Source organism: Ochotona curzoniae, unplaced genomic scaffold, assembly GCF_017591425.1.
Source record: "Ochotona curzoniae isolate NIBS_2020 unplaced genomic scaffold, NIBS_Ocur_1.0 contig_3527, whole genome shotgun sequence".
Taxonomy (NCBI): Eukaryota; Metazoa; Chordata; class Mammalia; order Lagomorpha; family Ochotonidae; genus Ochotona; species Ochotona curzoniae.
Window position 1 is genome coordinate 2,199,006 of NW_024465897.1, and position 20,889 is coordinate 2,219,894.

The 20,889-nt window shown below is 48.9% G+C and overlaps 1 protein-coding gene across 1 annotated transcript; it reads right to left on the bottom strand.

Annotated features, from left to right (window-relative positions):
* Positions 1–522: 522 nt before the first annotated feature.
* SDHAF2 (succinate dehydrogenase complex assembly factor 2) lies at positions 523–20,853 on the bottom strand. The gene is made up of 4 exons (XM_040981998.1): positions 20,733–20,853; positions 12,699–12,922; positions 12,514–12,623; positions 523–1,193 (listed from the first exon to the last, which is right to left on the bottom strand). The coding sequence occupies exons 1-4, from the start codon at positions 20,769–20,771 to the stop codon at positions 1,063–1,065; spliced, it is 504 nt and encodes a 167-aa protein (XP_040837932.1). The 5' UTR covers positions 20,772–20,853; the 3' UTR covers positions 523–1,062.
* Positions 20,854–20,889: the final 36 nt, after the last annotated feature.

Below are 20,889 nucleotides of genomic sequence, written 5' to 3' on the forward strand. Positions count from 1 at the left end.
CTTGGACATGACGTGCTGTGACACTGTTATGACATCACCGACATAGAAGCTGGCTCTGTTTCCTTCCTTTCTTAGCCAGAGACACCGAGGGGCAGCAGGACCCGGATCCCAACAAGGCTGGAGCACACACTTCCTGCGGGCAGCTGCCGTGATCACCAACCACTGGCTCATTCATCCCGGTCAGCCTTCTTCTGTCAGCACCTGTCGGTGGGCCCAGCCAGGCCTGGGGGACTGACCTGAGACGGGGTTGCAGTTGAGGGCAGAGCTCTGGGGAGCTCATTACCAGCAATGCGGAACTCTCCTGGCCCCAGGACTAAATATTTCCATTGGATTTATTCCAACACATCACAGCCACTGTGTTATTTTTCAGGCGACTAGAATCACTGTGAAGATTGCAGAACCGAAGGGAAAAGTTTGCCACAGCACCGCAGGAAGTAAAACCTGTAATTGCAACCTTGTAGAGCTGTAGGACTATGGTTATAGGAGGAGAGGGGAAATGAAAATAAGATGTGAGGGCTGAGGTACTATAAATTTCTTTTCATCTTTATTCTCTAATAGTCAATTATCTCACAATTTACAAAGTGCGTGGTTTAAAGAAAACCTAACAATCAAGATGTTGACACGTAGGCAGTACGGTCTCATTCCGCCCGCTGTGTTTCTCAATTGTTCAGCTCAGGTGGGACTGGATCAGCTTCCTTGGACAGGAAAGACCACACCAGGTTGTAGGGAGGGGGATTTCACTTTGACAAAGCCGTGGAGCACTGGGGTGGGGGGCTGCTCCTACAGCAGGTGCAGCGCTGGCCCCTTTCAGGGAGCACTGGGGGCAGAAGCAATGCACCAGCACAGCTGCTTTCCTACAGTGCCATCTGGTGGCAAACTTGCTAATGGCGCCAGCGGTTCAAGCCAGACCTGAGAGGCAGCAACACGGAAAACCATTTAGATAGGTCAAAACTGAACCAGAAAGTGCCAGAGCAAGTCACACCGCTCATCTACATGTGGGTCCTGGGAGGGAGAGAAGCAGCAGCCGAGGGAGCCGGGGGCCGTGCTGCACACGCACAAGGCTCAACGTGGCTTTTCAAAGAGGTACTCCAGATCCGGGGCCCGCAGTCTCTGCTCTTTGTTCTTGTTTTTGGCAAAGTCTCTCAGCAGTGTCATGACTTCATTTTCAAATATTTCCGGGGCTGGCTTTGCTTCTGCAAGAAGAGTGGACAGAAAGAATTATACCATAGTCACGTTCAGGTATCAGAAACTCTGGCCTGGTTTAAGAAACACAGGTGGGCACTCCGACTGCAGACCGTCTCTGTTCTTCCTTGGGACAGACATGACGTCAGCAGCTGCTCCCAGGTAGAGTAAGGGTCAGCCATGGCGGCTTTCCCATTATGGCAGGAGAGCCGAGTCGCTGTCCGCAAGACCACGTGGCCATCAGATTTAAGTGTGCAGGCTCTCACCATTCTGCCTCTGTCACTGTGCTGTGCAATGGGCAGTTCACGTTTTCCAGGTACCACATTTCCCCTTGTAATCTACACATTTCTGAGACAAGCTTTCACTTTATTATTTAGATGTCCTTGATTAGAAGTGACAGAAATTGGGCCCAGCATCATGGCTTAGTGGCTAAAGTCCTCGCTTTGAACACGTCGGGATCCCATATGGGTGTCAGTTATAAACCCGGCAGCTCCACTTCCCATCCAGCTCCCTGCTTGTGGTTGGGAAAGCCTTGGGACCCTGCACCCACGTGGGAGACCTGGAAGAGGTTCCTGGCTCCTGGCTTCAGCTCGGCACAGCACTGGCCGTTGCAGTCACTTGGGGAGTGAATCATCGGACGGAAGATCTTCCTCTCTGTATATCTGACTTTGTAATAAAAATAAATAAATCTTTTTTTAAAAAAGAGAGAGAAATTGGTAACTCCAGCAAACTTAAGTGAAAAGGAATTTTCTGGAAGGATATTTGAGGCACTGTGATAGAACTACATTTAAGTGGCCAGCAACCAAGGCACTGGCAGCAAAGAAACGAGAAGGCTGGAAGGCCAGCTCAGGCCGACACTCTGGCAGTGTGCTGCTCAGGCGGCTTCTCCTGTCCGAGACATCTGACCAAGCGGCCAGCACTGCAGCGTAGCAGGTGAAGTCCTTGTCTACAATGCCAGCATTCTATCATTCTGCATAGGCACTAGTTCATGTCCTGACTGCTCCACTTCTGATCCAGCTATCTGCTAATAGCCTGGGAAAACCAGTGGCAGATGGGCCAAGTATTTGGGCCCTTAACCCCCAAGTGGGAATCCTACACAAAGCTCCCGGCTTTGCTGCCATCTGGGGAGTGACGTAGCAGACGGAAGAACTTTCTCTGTCTCCCCGTCATTCCTCACTCTGTGGCTCTAAGTGGGGGGGCAGGGAGCAGTATGGTAACTCAACAGGCTGCGCATCAGCAAGTACTGGCATTCCAAATGGGCACCGGTTTGTGTCCTGACTACTCCATTTCTGATCCAGCTTCCTGTCAGGGGCTTAGGAAAGCAAAGGCCCAAGTCCTTGAGTCCATGAACTCACATGGGAGAACCAGAAGCAGTTCCTGGCTCTGGACCTGCCCAGCCAGCGGATGCAGCCATTGGGGAGTGAACCAGCTGATGGAAGATCTCTCTTTCTCTCTCTCTCTAACTCTGCCTTTCCATAAATAAATCTTATTTTAGAACATTGCCCAAAGGCAAGCAGTTTTTTAAAAGGTAAACTTAAGGATTAGATGTTTGGCACAGTGGTTAAAATGACACTTGATGAGGGGCAGGGAGCAGTGTTGTGGCATAGCCCTTAGGATGCTGTCATACTGGAGTGCTGGTTCATGTCCTGGCTACTCAGCTTCCAATCCAGCTCGCTGCTAAGGTGCCTGGGAAGGCAGCAGAGGATGGTTCAAGTCCTCGGACCCTGCCTCTCACATGGGAGACAGGACGGAGTTCCTGGTTCTTGGCTTTCGCCTGGCTGACTAGGCCGTTGCAGCCAACTGGGTAGTTAGTGGATGGAGGCTCACTGTCTCTTGCCTTTCCTTTTCAAATAAATAGCAGATAGAAGATCTCTATCTTTCAAACAAACAAATGTTTTAAAAGGTAAGTTTATTTTGACCCCGGTGTGGTAGCCTAGTGATTAAAGTTCTCACCTTGCAAACGTCGGGATCCCATTTGGGTGCCAGTTTGTGTCCTAGCTGCTCTACTTCCCTTCCAGCTCCCTGCTTGTGTCTGGGAAAGCAGCAGAGGACAGCCCAAAGCGTTGGGACCCTGTACCCACGTGGGAGACCCAGAAAAATTTCCTGGCTCCTGGCTTCAGCTCTAGCTGTTGCGACCACTTAGGGAATAAACCAGCGGACAGAAGATACTCCTCTCTGTATTTCCTTCTTTATATATAACTGCTGTTCAAAAAAAGAGGTGAGTTTATTTCGGTGCAAACTAATTTTGAAATCTATGCATAACTTTTTCTACACTATGCATTTCCATGAACTTTTGGAAGACCCCTAGTATGCATGGATTCAAACCTTTTTTGCACCAAAGTAATGAACCTTTTAATTTCAGTTTCTACACAGTTTTCTAGTCAAAGCTAGGAAAGAGAATTCCTTAAAACTAAGTCCAATTCTCCCTTGGCACGGGACCAGGCATCTCATGAGCATTCCGGCTTTTTGTGATGGTCAAAATGAAGTCATACAGACTGAGCCTGAGCAACACGCAAACCTGGGAACTAGACACAACTTCGCTTGAAGTCGTCAGAGGGCTGAGGTCACAGGCCAAGCCTCAGTTCCCGAGATGAGCAAGGAACTAGAGGAGACGCTGGACACGCACACTCGCCTCTGTGACGGCCACAGAAACGAGAGACATCAAACAACACAACTGGTAAGAAAAACTCAGTTTGGAATGACTACAAAAGCCAAATGTGAGTTAGTGTGAGCATAAAGCCCCTGGGATCCACAGGCATAAGCACAGCCGACACCCACTCGCGGGTTCCTCTACTCCAACAAAGCTGGGCGTGGAACAGATGCTGGAGGCCGCCCCCAGGAGCAGGGGAGCGGCCCGCGAGGCCAAACACAGAACAAAACAAAAACACAACGGAAAAAAAAATCCACTGAAACAAAAATTCACACAAAGCCCAGCGTGCGCACAGGTGAACAACCCTGCGGAATGATGGAAGGACACAAGGAAAACAGACTCCTCCCCGGGGAAGGGGAAGGGCCCGGGCACGCCCACAGCAGCCCCAAGGCTCAGGGCCCAGCTGCACAAAGCTGAGGCAGCAGGTGACAGACAGCAGGGGTCTCCTGCAGGGCGGGTTGGGGCATGGCACAGGAAGGCACAGAAGGCCAAACGCTGAGGGTGGACAAGAACACTGAGCAGCCATGTCCAGACGCCTCCACCCAGCACACAGGAACACCACAGGCTAATGACGTGCTCAAGATAGCCAAGGTCAAAGCAAAACCCAAACTGGGGCTGAGTATGTGGCACTGGAGTCGACTGCTGCTAGGCACATCTGCATCCCTTACTGGACAGCCTGGGTTTCAGTGCCGGCTCTGCTCCATTCCAGTCTCCTTATGAAGTGGACCCCGGCAGGCAGCAGATGGATGCCTCCAGCTCCAGCATTCGGGTACCTGCCACTCACGGGGCAGAAAGACTGAGTTCCCAACTCCCAATACAAGCTCAGCCTCAACTGCTGCGGGCATTTGGGAAGCCAACCAGCAGACTGAGATTTCACTGTCTATCCCTTAGCCTTTCAAATAAAAAATAGAAATTGAACCTGGTTTTATTGCTAACTTAACCATTTTTACTAACCTATTTTTACTGAAAAGGCAGATTTACAGAGAGAGAAAAGATCTTCTGTCAGTTGGTTCACTGCCCAAGTGGCTGCAACAGCTGGACCTGAGCTGATCCGAAATCAGGAGCTTCTTCTAGGTCTCCCACGCGGGTGCAGGGACCCAAGGCTTTGGGCGGTCCTCCACTGCCTTCCCATGCCACAGGCAGGAAACTGGATGGTAAGTGGAACAGTGAGGACACAAACCAGCACCCATGTGGGATCCCAGTGTGTGTAAGGCAAGCATTTAGCCACTGGGTCACCAAGCTGGGCCCTAATTTCACCAACCTGACCCCCCAAACCAAGAGCCATGCGGAAGTGGTACACTCAGTTCTGGGAATAACACTGTAACACAGTCTTTTTGTCTTACCCATGAGTGAAAAATTATGAATATATATACAACAGGGAAAAAAGAGTTGGGGCAAAGTAATGAACAGACTCGGGGATGACCTACATACCAGAACATACCAGAGAGTCTGCAGTAAGAAAAGCTAATATTAAAGACTTGTGGAAGACGCACACAACATGCATGAGCAGATAAGAAAACTGTAAAAGTCACTGGGAAATGCGAGGACTACAGTGGAATGACTTTAACAGGTTCATCATGAGAGTTGACATAATCAAAGGAAAGAATTAGAAGGCAGGTCAATTGCTACTAGTCAATAAATCACACAAACTGACAACAAAAACAAATAGAAAACCAAAGCAGAGGAGCTGTTGCTGTGACAGTGAGTAAAACTACTGACAGCTGCGCTGGCACCTCATACAGGTGTCGGTTCAAGTCCTGATGCTCCACTTGTACCCAGCTCCCGGCTGCTGCACCTGGGAAGGCAGAGAAAGACAGCCCAAGTGCTTGGGCCCTTGCACCTATGTGGGAGAGCCAAAAGAAACTTCTGGCTCTTGGCTTCCATCTGTCCCTGCTCAGCCATTGTGGCCATTTGGGGAATGAACTAGCAGATGGAAAATCTATTTCTCCCTCTCTGTGTAATTCTGCCTTTCAAATAAATACATTATGAAAATACAAAGCAGGGAATACAGAAATTACAGGACAATACCAAATGCTCTAACCTAAATGTAATTGGAATGCCAGAAGGAAAAAGAGAGAATGAGGCAAAAGAAACATCTGAAGATAGAATGGCTGGAATTTTCCCCAACAACAATGAAAAATTTATTAGATACAGCATGTCCAGTAAACAAGAAGGCAGGATCACTATCTGAACAAATTACATCAAATCCAGACAACGAGAAACCAAGGACAAAATGCCAAACATACTCGGAAAGAAAAGGCACTCCTAAAGGGATGGAGACGTGGCACACTCAGAAGCTCGGCACACCAGAAAGCAGTACACGGACCGCTTGGGGAGCAGGAGCTGGCAAAGTGCGGCACCGGCCACCCGAGACCCGGCTCTACTCCGGGCCAGACGACTCACTCTGCACACCCACGGCCAGCACCGTGTGCCCAGTTAAACTGCTAAAAGAAAGAGACTGTGAACATGGAATCCCATTCTGTGAAAATCTCTCAGAATAAGAAACCAAAGCTGAGAGAATCCCAGCAGCCCGTCTGCGCTACAAGAACTACTAAAAGAAGCTTCTAAGGCACAGGAAACACGGTACCAGACAGAAGTATGAATTCGCATAAAGAAATAACAATCTCAAGAAGTGGTTAAAACAAAGGCAAATATCAAATATTTTTGTATTTCCTTTATTTCCAATCACTCTGAAGATACCTGGCTGACCAAAGAAAAGCAGTAAAAATATAATGATAGCACAACTGAGGGCAAAGCATGGCATGGGCACAAAAGACTGAGTGGGAGGACCTGGAGTATACTAGTGTCAAGTTTTATGTTGTACACACGAAACTGTGTAACATTTCCTGAAGGTGGACTACAATCAATTAAAGACACATGCTCATTCTGCAATCACAAAAAAATTATACAATCATAAAAACAACTCAGATTGGATGAAAAGACTGCATATGTAGTATACAAGATATTTAAGTACAAAGATAAACGGAAGTTGGAAGTAACAGAATGGTGTGTTAGGACCACTTCCAGGGTGGCCCCCCGAGGCCCTGCTCCCCAGGGACACAGCCCTGCACAGTGGGGTCACTCTGACCACTTCCAGGGTGGCCCCCCGAGGCCCTGCTCCCCAGGGACACAGCCCTGCACCGTGGGCACTTCCAGGGTGGCCCCCAAGGCCCTGCTCCCCAGGGACGCAGCCCTGCACCGTGGGGTCACTGTGACTCTGATGACAACGCTCCTGTGATCAGGCTGCTACAGGCTGCGGTGGACTCTCAGTCACAGATCCTGGCCAGGCAGGTCCTGCCGACCACAGGAGTGACCAAAAAGCAGAGCTTTTTCAGCCAGCGGCAGAAGGGGAGCCAGAGGGCTCCGAATCAGGAGAGGGATCCCATTAGATGGCTCAGATGCAACAGGCCAAGAGACAAGGATCTCCAGGAACAGAAAAAGATGGGATTGTGAGCAAGACAACTGGATCTCAGCTCTAAAACTGCAAGAAAGTGAATTCTCCTAACAACCCAAACACGCGTGACGTGTTCCTCCTCAGCCTCCAGACAGGAATGCCAAACATCGGATACACTGATTGCAGGCTCACAGACTTTGGGCATGGCTTCTGAGCACAGAGCTATGAGCTAATGAAAGTAAGTTTGTGGTGTTTACTACACGGCATTAGGAAACCAGTACAGAGAGGGACATATATGCAACATAACACTAACCGAAGACTAGCTGGAGCGCCTTACTGCTGTCGCTCTCAGACCAGTTCAGAACAAAGCGCAGTATTGTAATAAAGACACGCAAATTACAATGTCTGAGTAATCAATTCACTAAGGAAAAATAATCCTAAATGTATTATCACATATCAGAGCTTAAAAATGGAAAAAGCAAAAATGGACAGAAAAGAGTAACTGGTGAATCTACAATTATACAGTAACTAACTGACAAATACTCAGAAAATCAGAACATAAAAGACATGCAGAACAGTATCAACCAACTAACCTAGTTGAGATTTACACAACACGTTATCCATAAAGAAAAGACAAAACACGACATAATCAGACGCACTTGGAACATTTATCAAGTCATAAAACAAACTTCAAAAAATTGTGAAACTTCAAATGTTTGAAACTGAATAACTCATGGATTAAAAAGGAAGTACCTGGGCCTGGCGTGGTAGCCTAGCAGCTAAAGTCCTCGCCTTACATGAGCTGGGATCCCATACAGGCACCGGTTCGTGTCCTGGAGTCCCTGCTTCCCATCCAGCTCCCTGCTGGTGGCCTGGGAAAGCAGTAGAGGACGGCCCAAAGCCTTGGGACCCTGCACCTGCGTGGGAGACCTGAAAGAGGCTCCTGGCTCCAGATCGGCACAGCTTTGGCCGTTGCAGTCATTTGGGGAGTGAATCACCGGACGGAAAATCTTCTTCTCTGTCTCTCTTCCTCTTTTTATATCTGTCTTTCCAATAAAAATAAATCTTTTTTTTTTTTAAAAAAAGTGATTTTTTTTTGTTGTTTGTTTGTTTAAAGGAAGTTATTCAGGGGCTGGCACTGCGGCTCAGTAAGTTAGACCTCCACCTGTGATGCTGGCATCCCAGCAGACACCAGTTGGAGTCCCAACTGCTTTACTTCCAATTCAGGTCCCATCTGGTGTGCCAGGGGAAATAGCAGAGGATGGCCAAGGTGTGCAGGCCCCTCTCACCCACATGGGAGACCTGGGTGGAGTCCAGGCTCCTGGCTGTGGCCCGGCCCTGGCTGCCGTGGTCATCTGAGGTATGAGCCAGGAAGAAAAGATTTCTCCTTTTTGCTCTAACCCTTCATCTCTCTTTTTGTAACTCTGTCTTTCAAATAAATAGCCAAATAACATTTTTTAAAAAGTCATTTGAATCAAAGGAAAAAAAATATCAGTATTACCAAAAGCAGAAAAACAGAGAAAATAAGTGAAATTAAAGAGCTAGTTCTTTGAAATCATGAGTAAAATTGATAAATTTGTAGTCAGACTGATCAAAAATACAAAAAATGACCATAGATTACCAATAATAGAAATAAAAGAGGGAACTCATCAACACTCATGGGCACTGGGGTTGGGTACAGGCCATCTGGTCTAGGCTGTAGCACCTGCAGGTGCACCAAGAATTGGGTGTGTGGTGGATTAGGCCACAACATCTACCAGTACACACAAAAGCCAACACTGGCAGGGGGGTGGCAGAGTGTGACAGCTAAGGGCCTAGCATTCACTGGCATGCATGAGATGTGGGTCTGAAAGTAGGCTTGGTGGGGGAACTTGGGAAACTCCCCTGGTGGGCCATCACGCTCATTGGTGAGCATGTGAGTCAGGGCTGGGTGTTAGCCAGGGCAGGGCTGCTTCACTTGTCAGCAGGTGTGTGGGCTGGCTCTGGAAGGGTGGGGGCAGCACCAGGCCAAACCATAGCACACTGGCATGTGCAGGCGCCAGGATGGGGTACGGGCCATGCAAGGCTAGGCTGTCACATCTACCAGTCTGTATGTAAGCCAGAGATGGGGGCAAGCTGGGCAGTGCCAGGCTGCAGTACACCTACCAGCAAGAGCTGGGACCGGAGTGTGGAGAAGAGGGGCAGACCAGGTCAGGCCGCAACATCTGATAGCAAAGCCCAAGATGGGTGACGGGCTATGCCAGGTTGGGTGGGAGCAACCGCCGGCATGCACAAGACTTGTGGTTGGGAGAAAGCCTGGTTGGGGAGCTAAGGTCCCACACCTGCTGGGCTGTGGTTCTCACTGGTGAGTGTGAGAGCTGGAATGGGAGTGGTGAACTGGGCTGGACATGGCTACAGTATTCCTCGACACGGGTGTGGATGGAGTATGGGGACTGTCAGTCGGGGCTAGACTACAGCAACAACTGGTGCTTGCAAGAGCAAGAGTGTGTTTAGGTTTAGCATAGGCTAGGTCAGGTTTCTGCACCTGTTGAACCATGCAAGAGCTGGGTCTGGGGGTGGACCAGGTATGGCTGGACTGTAGCATCCGACAAGAGCCAGAATGGGTGTGGGCTGGTCGTACAAGGCTGCTGTACCTGCCAGGACAGGAAGTGGGCCAAGTTAGACTGAAGTGCACAAGATCCGCCACGGGGAGATGACCTGATGGAGGAACTTGAGGAATTCCTCTGTCAGGATGCAGTTCCTGCAGGGGAGCACAAGAATCAAGGCTAGGGGCAGCCCAGACTGGACCACTGGCAGATGTGAGAACCAGGACAGGGTCCAAGACATGCCAGATTAGGCCACAATGCCAGCCAGTTCACAATAGGGCCAGATGGGCTTGGCTAGTCTGCAGAACCCACCAGCAGGAACTGACACTGGGGGCAGGCCAGGTCAAGCCAAGCTGCAGCATCCACTAGTGAATGCCAAGCTAAGGGAAGCCATGCCAGTCTGGGCTACAGCTCCTACCTACACACAAGACCCATGATGGGGGGCAAGCCCAGCAGGGGAGCTGTGGAGGTTGCCCTGTTGGACCACTGGTCTTGCTGGTGAGTGTGACAGCTAGGACTGGGGGCAGAACAGGCTGGGCAGGACTACAAAGCTTGTTAGCCTGCATGTGAGCTGGGTTGGGGGAGAGCCAGACTGAGGTAAACGACCATATCCACTGGTGCAGGCTGGTTGCCACAGCATTGGCTAGCACGTGCTGGGACTGGAGACAAGTCCTGTCAGGCTATACTATAGAACAACCTGGAAAGTACATGATCCAGGGCTAAGAATGGGCCTGCCTAGTAGGGAAATTGTGGGCACCTCTCTGATAGGCTGCAGCTTCCACTGGTGAGCATGAGAGTCAGGGCTGGGGGCAGGCCTGGCTGGACAGTCGGTGACACATGCCAGTATGAATGTGGGTTGGCCAGTGGGGTCGGTTGGGCTGAGCTTGGTTCCAACACCTATTGACATGTACAAGAGCCGAATGGGATATGGGACAGACTGGAACAATCTGCTGCACACACTGGCATGTGCGGGAAACGGGGTGCAGCAGGCATGGTGGGGGTTACTGGGGTTTCTCCAACTAGGCTGCAATTCCTGCTGCTGTGCCTGAGGGCCAAGTGTGCAGTACACAGGGATAGGATAGGCTGCAGTATCCACTGGTTTGAGCATGAGATGGGGCTGGGAACGGAAATGACGAGGTGACTGCAGCCACCAGTTTATTTAGGCTGATATGGGTGATGGACTGAACCAGATCCCTCACTGGCTGGCAAACACAGCAGTCAGGTTGGGGACCCCCACAACTGGATAACTGGACTCAGAACTTCAACCACAGTGAAAATCACAGGATTGAGGAGTGAATGTGTCTCCTTGGTTGCTAAGGTCTGTGCAGTGAATGGTAAGGCCAGATGTTCATGAAGGACATGACAACTAGTTCTCTGAGGCCTGCAGAGGAATGCTGGTACCACGGAGGGCAGAACAAACTGGACAACTCTCCTGGCCAAGCTTTGACAGCAAGTATCTGCGCAAAACGAGACTCCAAGGTGGACTATGTCGATGAAATAGGCCTTGGAAGGATTTTCTCAACCTTGAAGCAATGAAATCAACAGCATCTCAGACCACGCTTCCCATCGGGGACCCTGGGATGACACTGGCTGGCTGTCCCCCTTCCTGGGTACTGATGTGGTTGGGCTGCTGGGAGTGGCCCTGTCCCCTTCTGCCTCCACTTTCCCAGATACCGGGAGAAAAACGGAGATTGGAGGCAGTTGTCTCATTCACCTGCCCCCATTCCTCGACCCTCCCCCCACTCCGTTTGAAGGTCCACATGGGCACACACCCCTATCAATAACATGAACATCATCAAAAATAAAATGAATTATTCAAAAAATAAATCTACAAATTTTTTGTTGTTAGAACATAGGCACAGACACTCACTTGTTTGCTATAATCTATCCTGCTTTCATGTTCTAAGGCAGAGCTGAGACCATATCGTCTACCGTGGCTAAAATACAGGCTACTGGGACCATTAAAGGAAACGTTTGCTATGAAGTGGACTATACACTTACCACATGACCCTGTTATTTGTTCTTCTGGTATTTACCCAAGAAACACAAAAACCTATGCTCACAACATACATATAGCAGCTTTAGTCATAATCACCTAAAACTGGAAACGCCATTCAATCTCTCACCTGGGCAACAGATAAACGAACTATAATATACTCACATGTGGAATATCATTCAACCCATATAAAAATGAAGTTTTCCTAGAAATGATAGCATGAACTTTGCTAAATCAAGGGCAAACCTACTGAGTAAAAGATCACACAGGGAATATTTTAAATTGTGAGGTCTGGCAACCTGCACAGTAGCCTAGTGGCTAAATCCCTGCCTTGCAACTGTTGGGATTCCATATCGGCACCAGTTTGTGTCCTAGCTGCTCCACTTCCCACCCAACTCCCTGCTTGTGGCCTGGGAAAGCATGATGATGGCTTAAAGCCCTGGGACCATGCACCAAGTGGGAGACCCAGAAGACCCAGAAGAAGCTGGCTCCTGGCTTCGGATCAGCTCAGCTCTGGCCACTATGGCCCCTTGGGGAGTGAATCATCGGATAGAAGATCTTCCTTTCTATCTCTCCTCCTCTCTGTATATCTGACTTTCCAATAAAAATAAAATAAATCTATTTTTAAAATGGCTTAGAATAAAATTCTTGACTCAAATCAGCCAAAGTCACCCTTGTTCCACATCACCCTGCATATGCCCAGTACCTGTGGCCCAGTAGTAGATATCCCAGTCGTTACTGGGCTCATTGATCAGGCGGTCATAGAGGTTCAGCTGCTTCTCCGTCATTTGGTGCAGGTGCTCTTTGGCAAAGAGACTAAAAACAAGAAGGAAAGAGGCTGAAAAGGCTGCCTGTGGTGAGGGCAGTGACCCCAGCCTCCTCCCGGCGTACCTGAGGAGGATGCAGTTCTCCAGCATCCCCCTCTTCCTGCTCTCGTACAGCAGCCGGGCCCTTTTGGTCTCTAGGGACTCATCGGTTCTCTCCTGCCACGGAGGCAAAGGTATTTCAATCATGTCTTTTTGGGAATCTGTTGGGCTGTCTCCTCTGTAGAGGCGTCTGGGTGATGTCACGCTGAGCAAAGGAGACAACAGACTGTGCCTTGACAGCACAAGCATCTGAAACAAAGCGCAAATATCTATGTCAGTGACAGATACCACTGCTGTCACCTACTCAGTGCTCACCGGCTGCCAAATACCTTCCATCTCAGCTGTTAAGAAGTCAATGGGGGGACCCGGCTAAATCCTCGCCTTGCAAGCACCAGGATCCCACACGGGCATGCCAGTTCATGTCCTGGCAGCTCCACTTCCCATCCAGCTCCTGCTTGTGGCCTGGGAAAGCAGCAGAGAATGGCCCAAGGCCTTGGTACTCTACACCCACGTGGGAGACCTGGAAGAAGCTCTGGCTCCTGGCTTCAGCTCAGCTCAGCTCTGACCACTGCAAGCTACTTGGGGAGTGAACCAGCAGATGGAAGATCTTTTTCTGTTTTTTTTTCTCTCTCTCTGTAAATCTGCCATTCCAATTTAAAAAAGAAAAAAAGTCTTCAATTGAAAAAAAAGTCAATGGTTGCAGTCAGCATTAGGGCCCAGTGTATTAAGCTGCCATGTGTAATACTAGCATCCCATATCAGAGTGTCAGCTCAAGTGCTCCTTGCTCTGCTTCCAGTTCAGCTCCCTGCTAAGGCACTGGAAAGCAGCAGAGGCCTGGGCGTTTGGGCCTGTGCTACTCACATAGGAGAGCTCCACAGAGTACCAGGCTCCTGGCTTCAGCCCAGTCCTGGTTGGTGCAGCTATCTGAGACTGAACCAGTGGATAGAAGGTCACTTTTTCAAGTAAATGAAATAAATCTTAAAAAAGAGAAACTGTTAATGCTCACATTGTCTCCACTTCGCAGCCCCACCCCCGCACAGAAAGGCAAAATAGTTGAAATAGTTTTCAAAAGTGTACTCAATCCTAAAATACTAACTGCACAATCTTAAAAAAAAAAAAAAAAAAAGTAATTTTCCTTTCTTTGCAAGGCAGAGTGAGAGAGTCACTGAGAAGGGAAGGGAAATTTCTTCCATCCTCTGGTTCATTCCCCAAATGGCCAAGACAGGACCAGACGGAAGCCAGGCTCTCCCTCTGTGCTTCCCTGGGGCATTAGCAGGAACTGGATCGGAAGCAGAGTAGCCAGGCCTAGAAGATCACAGGACAGACCTGTGTCACGGTCAGCAGCTTAATCTACTGCACCCACAACACTGACCCCAAACACAAATTGTTAAATAATGTCTTTTCAAAAATTAGCCCAACAAAACTATCTTCTTGTTTTACAGTCTCTTACAACCCAGTATGGTGTGCACTGAGACCCTGAGGATACAGGTAGTGTGGCCCCCAAACTCCTAAAGGTTCCCAATCTACTGAAAGGCATAGTTCTCAAGATACAACATGAAGATGGTGACACTGGCAAAAAGACAAACAGGAAGCCCCCTTCCCCAAGACACTGACTCAAAAAGGCAGACCAAGTCCCCCTGTAAGAGATACAAACACTGTTCGGCAGAACCAGCTGCCCTGACACCAGCAGGACAATCTGGGGCAATCGTCTGCAATGGTCCCTTCCCCAACGCAGTATGGCCTGACCAGGAGAAAACTCCCAGCTCCTGGCTTCTAGGTGGGGAGGAAAAGGAATGTCCGAGACATACACCCAATGTTCAGATTTTGGGCGGAGGAGCTGCCAAACAGGTTGGCACTGACAGAGCCTGATATACATTACAAGGCTGGGGACCACCGGACAGGGAAATGACCAGCAACAGCTTTAAAGAAACTACAGTACCACAAACAAGCGCTAGAGGGAGCAAGAGATCATGAGAAAATCTCCATAAACTCATAAATCCAGAAAAAAAAATGCATCTACAGAAAGGAACTGAGACGTCCTCAGAATTCCTCATCAGGCTATATGGTGAAAGCTGGTCCTTGTACAAAGCCAGTCCATAAAGACTGGGACAGTTGGAAATTTTTCCAATGTGCTGATCCCAACACAAAGATGGAAGGTACACAAAGAAGCAAGGCAACATGGCCCAGACAGAGGATTAAAGAATGAGGTTTATGAATTACCAACAAAGAATTCAAAATAACCATCACAAAGGTGCCCAATTACCTCAAGAGAGTGAATGTTGAACAAAATATAACATCAATCAAGAGACACAAAGTAGTTTTTTAAAATTTTTGGAAGTGAAGAAGAGATAATATTAGGGTTATTACCCATTTTCACCCTGTAGCCCTTGACCCTTTGTACCCTAATCAACTAAGACATTAAAACAAAAAAAATAAATTAAACAAAATTCACTAGGTTTACAGAAAAGCTTTGGTCAATCCAAGGAAACAGTGTGTGTATGTATTCTGTGATGAAAAGCCAAAGAAAGCCATCTCCAGAGCAGCTGAGCCTGCGCACACTCTGATCTTGCATTTGTTTTAAGACGTATTTATTATCGTTATAGGAAAGGAAGATATACAGAAAGGAGAGACAGAGAGGAAGATCTTCCATCTGCTGATTCACTCCCCAAGTGGTCGCAACAGCCGGAACTGAGTCATTCTGAAGCCAGGAGCCAGGAGCTTCTTCCAGGTCTCCCACACGGGTGTAAGGTGCCAAGGCTTTGGGCTGTCCTCTGCTGCTTTCCCAGGCCACAAGCAGGGAGCTGGATGGGAAGCAGGGCATCTGGGGTTAAAACTGGTTCCCATATGGGATCCCGGCACGTTCAAGGGGAGGATTTTAACTTATCTGGACTGTGGTATTGTAGTATTTTGTAATGGCGGTAGTTCTAGTCACCTTTTCTTTTTTCTTTTTAAAGATTTGTTCATTTTTATTACAAAGTCAGATATACAGAGAGGAGGAAAGATAGAAAGATCTTCCGTCTGATGAGTCACTCCCCAAGTGAGCGCAATGGCCGATGCTATGCCGATCCGAAGCCAGGAGCTAGGAACTTCTTCCAGGTCTCCCACATGGGTGCAGAGTCCCAAGGCTTTGGGCTGTTCTCAACTGCTTTCCCAGGCCACAAGCAGGGAGCTGGATAGAAAGTGGAGCTGCCAGGATTGGAACCGGCGCCCATATGGGATCCCAGCACGTTCAAGGAGAGGACTTTAGCCGCTAGGCCTCTGTGCTGGGCCCTCTAGTTACCTTTTTATCACCGTAACAAAAAAATACCTGAGGCAGCCTGAATTATAACAGCTCACATTTCTGTTGGTTCATAGTCTAAGACTATGTAGGCCCAATGGCATCTTGCTGGCAGAGCCGTGAAATGGGGAGGAGCATCACATGGCCCGTGGCAGGGAATACACCGTGCACCTATACCCGTGTGTTCTCGTAAACCCACCAGGATTTAGTCCCGAGGGCTCCACACCCTAGTGAACCAATTCAATGCAGTCAGCGCCAAAAGCCAACATCCCCAGTCACGACAGTCTGTCCGACTATCTCCATTAACACAAGACTTCAGGGAGACAAACATCCAAGCCATAGTAACAACACTAGCAAACTAACAGACTACAGAATGAAAACTCAGAGTTCTCTAAGCTCTACTCTAGTCATTTTGGGTCCTATCTCTAGAACTGGGCCCTGGCAATCATATCCGGAACAAGTTCTCTAGAACATTCTGACGTGTACACTGATATCCTAGTATCTGCACTAATGTAACATGAGTGGATGAGAAATTTCCATGGAAATGAGGGATTAAGAGAGCCTATCATGATCAATACTGGAAAATTAACTTCAATCTTCCTTTTTCTAAAAAAATTATTTTGACAATCTTTACACATTGATTAGTGCACAAAGGGTCAAGGGCTACAGGAAAGTGGGTAAGACCCATTATTTCCACATTAATATTATTTTTTAAAAAGACTTATTTATTTTTATTGGAAAGGCAGATATACAGAAAGGAGAAGAGACAGACAGAAAGATCTTCCGTCCAATGATTCACTCCCCAAGTGACCACAATGGCCGGTACAGCACCGATGCAAAGCCAAAAGCCAGGAGCTCTTCTGGGTCTCTCACACAGGTGCAGGGTCCCTAGGCTTTGGGCCGTCCTCTCCTGCTTTCCCAAGCCACAAGCAGGGAGTTGGATGGGAAGCGGGGCCAACCCAGGCGCGTGCAAGGCAAGAACTTTAACCACTACGTTATCGCGCTGGGCCCAATATTATTTTTTCCCTGTGTCTGGGGTAAGGGGAGAGATAAAGGGAAAAGCCCCACCCAGCCTCCCATCTGTCCCAGGTTCCTGATGTGGGGCATGTTCGAGGGTCCTGCTCAAGCAGTTTGATAGTTCAGCAGTTCTGAATTGCTGCCAGTCTCATCATTCCAAGCATGATGAAATCTCTCCAAAATCCACTGACTGACGTGGTCTCTTCATAGTTGGGGTTCTGAGATCAGCAGCTCAGTTGAAGAGATTTCCAAAGAAACTTTATCTGAGGTGATCCCTAGACCTGATTCTTGCGTGTGCTTGCCAGTACAGGGTCTGGCACAGTCCATCGCCCAATCAGCTTATGCACATGCTGGTGGTTGTAATTGTTGGGTCAGTCTGTTTCCAGCCCTGTCTTCCACATGAACCAATGGGTGTTGCAGTCCAGCCCGATCCTGCCCACTTCTGCTGGGGTCCATGTGATGGGTGTGGAAGACAGGAAGGTGTGAAGAGTATCATTCTATTGCAGGCAGGGCCGACTTCCTGCTGTTTGGCAGGGCCCAGCGAATGTCTCTACAACACCTGAATGCAGCTCCACCTCCCTTTGCATGGACACCAGACAACTCCATTGAGATTTCTGTTATCTATTTAGGCATTGTCTGCCTCTGTGGAGTTACTGTTAAATATCAATAGGAGCTTAGAAGCTGATGTTGCTGTTACCATTTTTTAGCCAAAAAGCTGTTATTGCTGTTAGGGCTGCATCCTGTGGCATTATGGTAATCAAGGGTGCTAACTCCCCTTTTGATCCTATGCTAATCAAGGGTGTCCTGTCTTCAGATGTAGTGGAATCTATTCTTTCCCTCTTTCTTTGATCTTTTAGGTTCCTCCTGTGAAGTCCTTCCTTTCTTGATTGTCTCAAGACCAAGCTGTAGAATGAGAATTGTGGTAGGAATGTGTTACTGATTGATATGCACCATCTATCCATTGAGAACTTTTTCCTAGCCAGGTGCCAGGTGGATAACATCCTAGCCTTAGGTGAAACAAATGGCAGTTATCTTTAGAAACACCCACTTGACCATGACATAAAAAGTCTGAGCCAGAGTTTGACTGATTTTGTATAAATAAAGCGAACAGCTTTTGTGCATCATCCATTATGATCAAGAATTCCTAGTGGTCCGTCTTTCTTTCTTTGTGCCTCATCCACGCACCCTTCGCCAGTTCCGAACTCAGCTGGAGCTGGACTCCGGCACACTTCACTCCACCCTCATGCAAACCAGTGAGAAATGCAGCCTAGTCGGGTCGACTCCCCATAAACCCCCACAGGTCTGCCCCCTACCCTGGTTCCCATGCCTGCCAGTAATGTACTACAGACTTGTTCAGCCTGACCCACATCCCATTCAGCTCTTATATGTCAATGGATATTGAAGCCTAGTTCAACCCAACCAGCCCTATTAAACAGCCCACCCATATGCAGCCGGGTGCTGTTCTGTCTAGCCATCCCTGCCCTAGTCCTGGTTCTCATGCTCTCCAAGTGGGAGTGGTAGCGCAAGAGGCAGGTGCCCACCAATTCCCCACTGGGCCACTCCCACTCTCAGATCATGCACTCTCCAGGTGGTTTTGCAGTTTAACTTGACAGAATTAGCCCCCAGTGCCAGCCTCTACCAGCTGATGCTGTGGCAAAGCCCAACCAACCCTCACCCACTCTAGTTTTGGTTACACCAGCAGGGACAATCAGCCCAGCCTGGCTTTTCCCTGATCTAGCTCACATGAGGTCCACAGGTTTTGCAGCCATGCCTGGTCTGGTCTGTCCCCATCTCAACTCACGCTCTCCAGTGGGAGTGGTGGTCCAGCAGGGGAGCCCTCCACATTTCCCCTGCTGGCTTTGCCCTCTACCCCTCTGGTTCTTACATGTGCCGGTTGGGTGCTGCAGCCCACTCTGGCATGGCCTGCCTCACCTCGGCATTTGCCAGTGGGTCTGTAGCCTGACCCAGCCCGGCCACCCACAATTCCCACTGATGCCAGTGAGGGTTACAGCCTATCCCAGCCCAGCAAGCACCCAGTTCCAGCCGTTATATGTACTGGTATGTTTTGCGACCGAACCTGGCCCAACCCACACTCTGTTCTGGTGCTTGGATTCGCCAGTGGGTGATGTGAACTGGTTCAGCCTGTTCTGACCCCGACCTATGCGAAATGTATGCCGGTGGGTACCTACCCTGGTCTGGTCTGGTCTGGGCTGCTACCTTTCTTGGCTCTTGTACTCACCAGCAGGGACTATGTCCTGGCAGGAGTTTCAGATCTCCCTTTTTAAAAACTTGATTGTTCCTATTGGTGCAAGCATAAATCAGAGAGGGTGAGGGTTGCCCTCTCTGTCAAGTTAAAAGTGTAAATCACTTTTAAGTTGTATACAATGGGGCTGGTGTTGTGGCTCAGCACGTTAACACACCACCACAATATCTCTATGGTTCAAGTCCCGACTGCTCCACTTACAATCTGGCTTCCTGCCACTGTCCCTAGGAAAGCAGCGAAATAGGGCTCAGGTGCTTGGACGTTTGGACCCAGCTAGGAGATCCAGAAGAGGCTCCTGCTCCTGACCCTGGATCAGCTCAGCATTAGCCATTGCAGCCACTTGCGGACTGAACCAGCGGATGGGAGATTTGTCTTTCCTTCTCTCCATAAATCTGCCTTTCCAATAAAAATAAATAAATCTTTAAGATAAGAGTGGCTGAATGGGGCGGGGATCAAGACACACAGTCTACAGAAGACAATCGCTGCAGATTTTAAGGACATACATAGGCTGAAACGATAGGAAGTGACATTCCATGGCAATGGTCACCAAGAGCACACGGATGACCTACTTAACACAGACAAAACAGACTCTGAGTCAAATTTGCCACACGACACAAAGAAAGACATTGAACAAGTATAATGATCAAAAACGTTAATTGGCCAGAAAGGTCGAACTACAAATAGATTACCCAAGGTCAGAATATCCAAATACACCTAGTAAAACCACGCAGAAGTGAAGGAGGACACTGCCAGCAACCCAGTAACTGCAACTTCGGACAAAACATTCCAGAGGCCAGTAACCAAGGAAACCAAGTGTTGTGGATCACAGGGACCTAACAGATTCGCACACAGTCAAAACACACCCCTCGGAAGCACTGAAAGCAAATCTCAGTAAACGGAAGAAGACTTCATGGGGAAAACAATTCAACTAGATTATCTTTTCTAACCTCAGAAGGGAAAAAAAAAACACACCAGAAATCATTAACAGGAAGAAAACAGGAACATTCACAAATTCGTGGTATTAATGCACTCCTAAAACAGCCCAACGGGCCAAATCAGAACTCAAAAAGGAGCTAAATAAGACATCTTAAGACAAAAACCAAAAATCCAACACCCAAGAAATGACGAGTTGCAACAACAACAGGAGTTTTGAAAGTGAGGTGTATAGTGGTCAACGTCCACATCCACAAAGAGTACGAAGAACTCAGGAGACTGTGAAGTCGGGAAAGGCATTTCAAAGTGCTTAGAACAGGTGAGAATTGAGGCTGGTCGCCCCCCAAGGCCGAGTTCTCAGGCACCTGCGACAGCCGGAGCCCAACGCAGGTTCAACCAAAAAGCTGGACCCGATCTCAATGTCAACTGCAGGACAGACCTCTCCTTGGGTCCTCCCTTTACCCTGGGCTCCCGCACAGCTGAACGCCCCCTTTGGGCTCCAAGGCCGTCAAAAACCGAAACCCTAGCCCCTCAGCCCGGGCCCCAGACCCTATCTCCGATTGCCTCACCCGTGCCACCGCCGGGAACGCACGGACCGCCGCCGCCATTTTTTCCCAACCCACTCCGGAAGAAAGCCTGCCCCTGCCCACTTCCGGAAACTCCTGTTGACCCCACCAGCGAACCGCGGCCGCCAGGAGACCTGAGCCGGAAGGTGCGTGCTTGCGC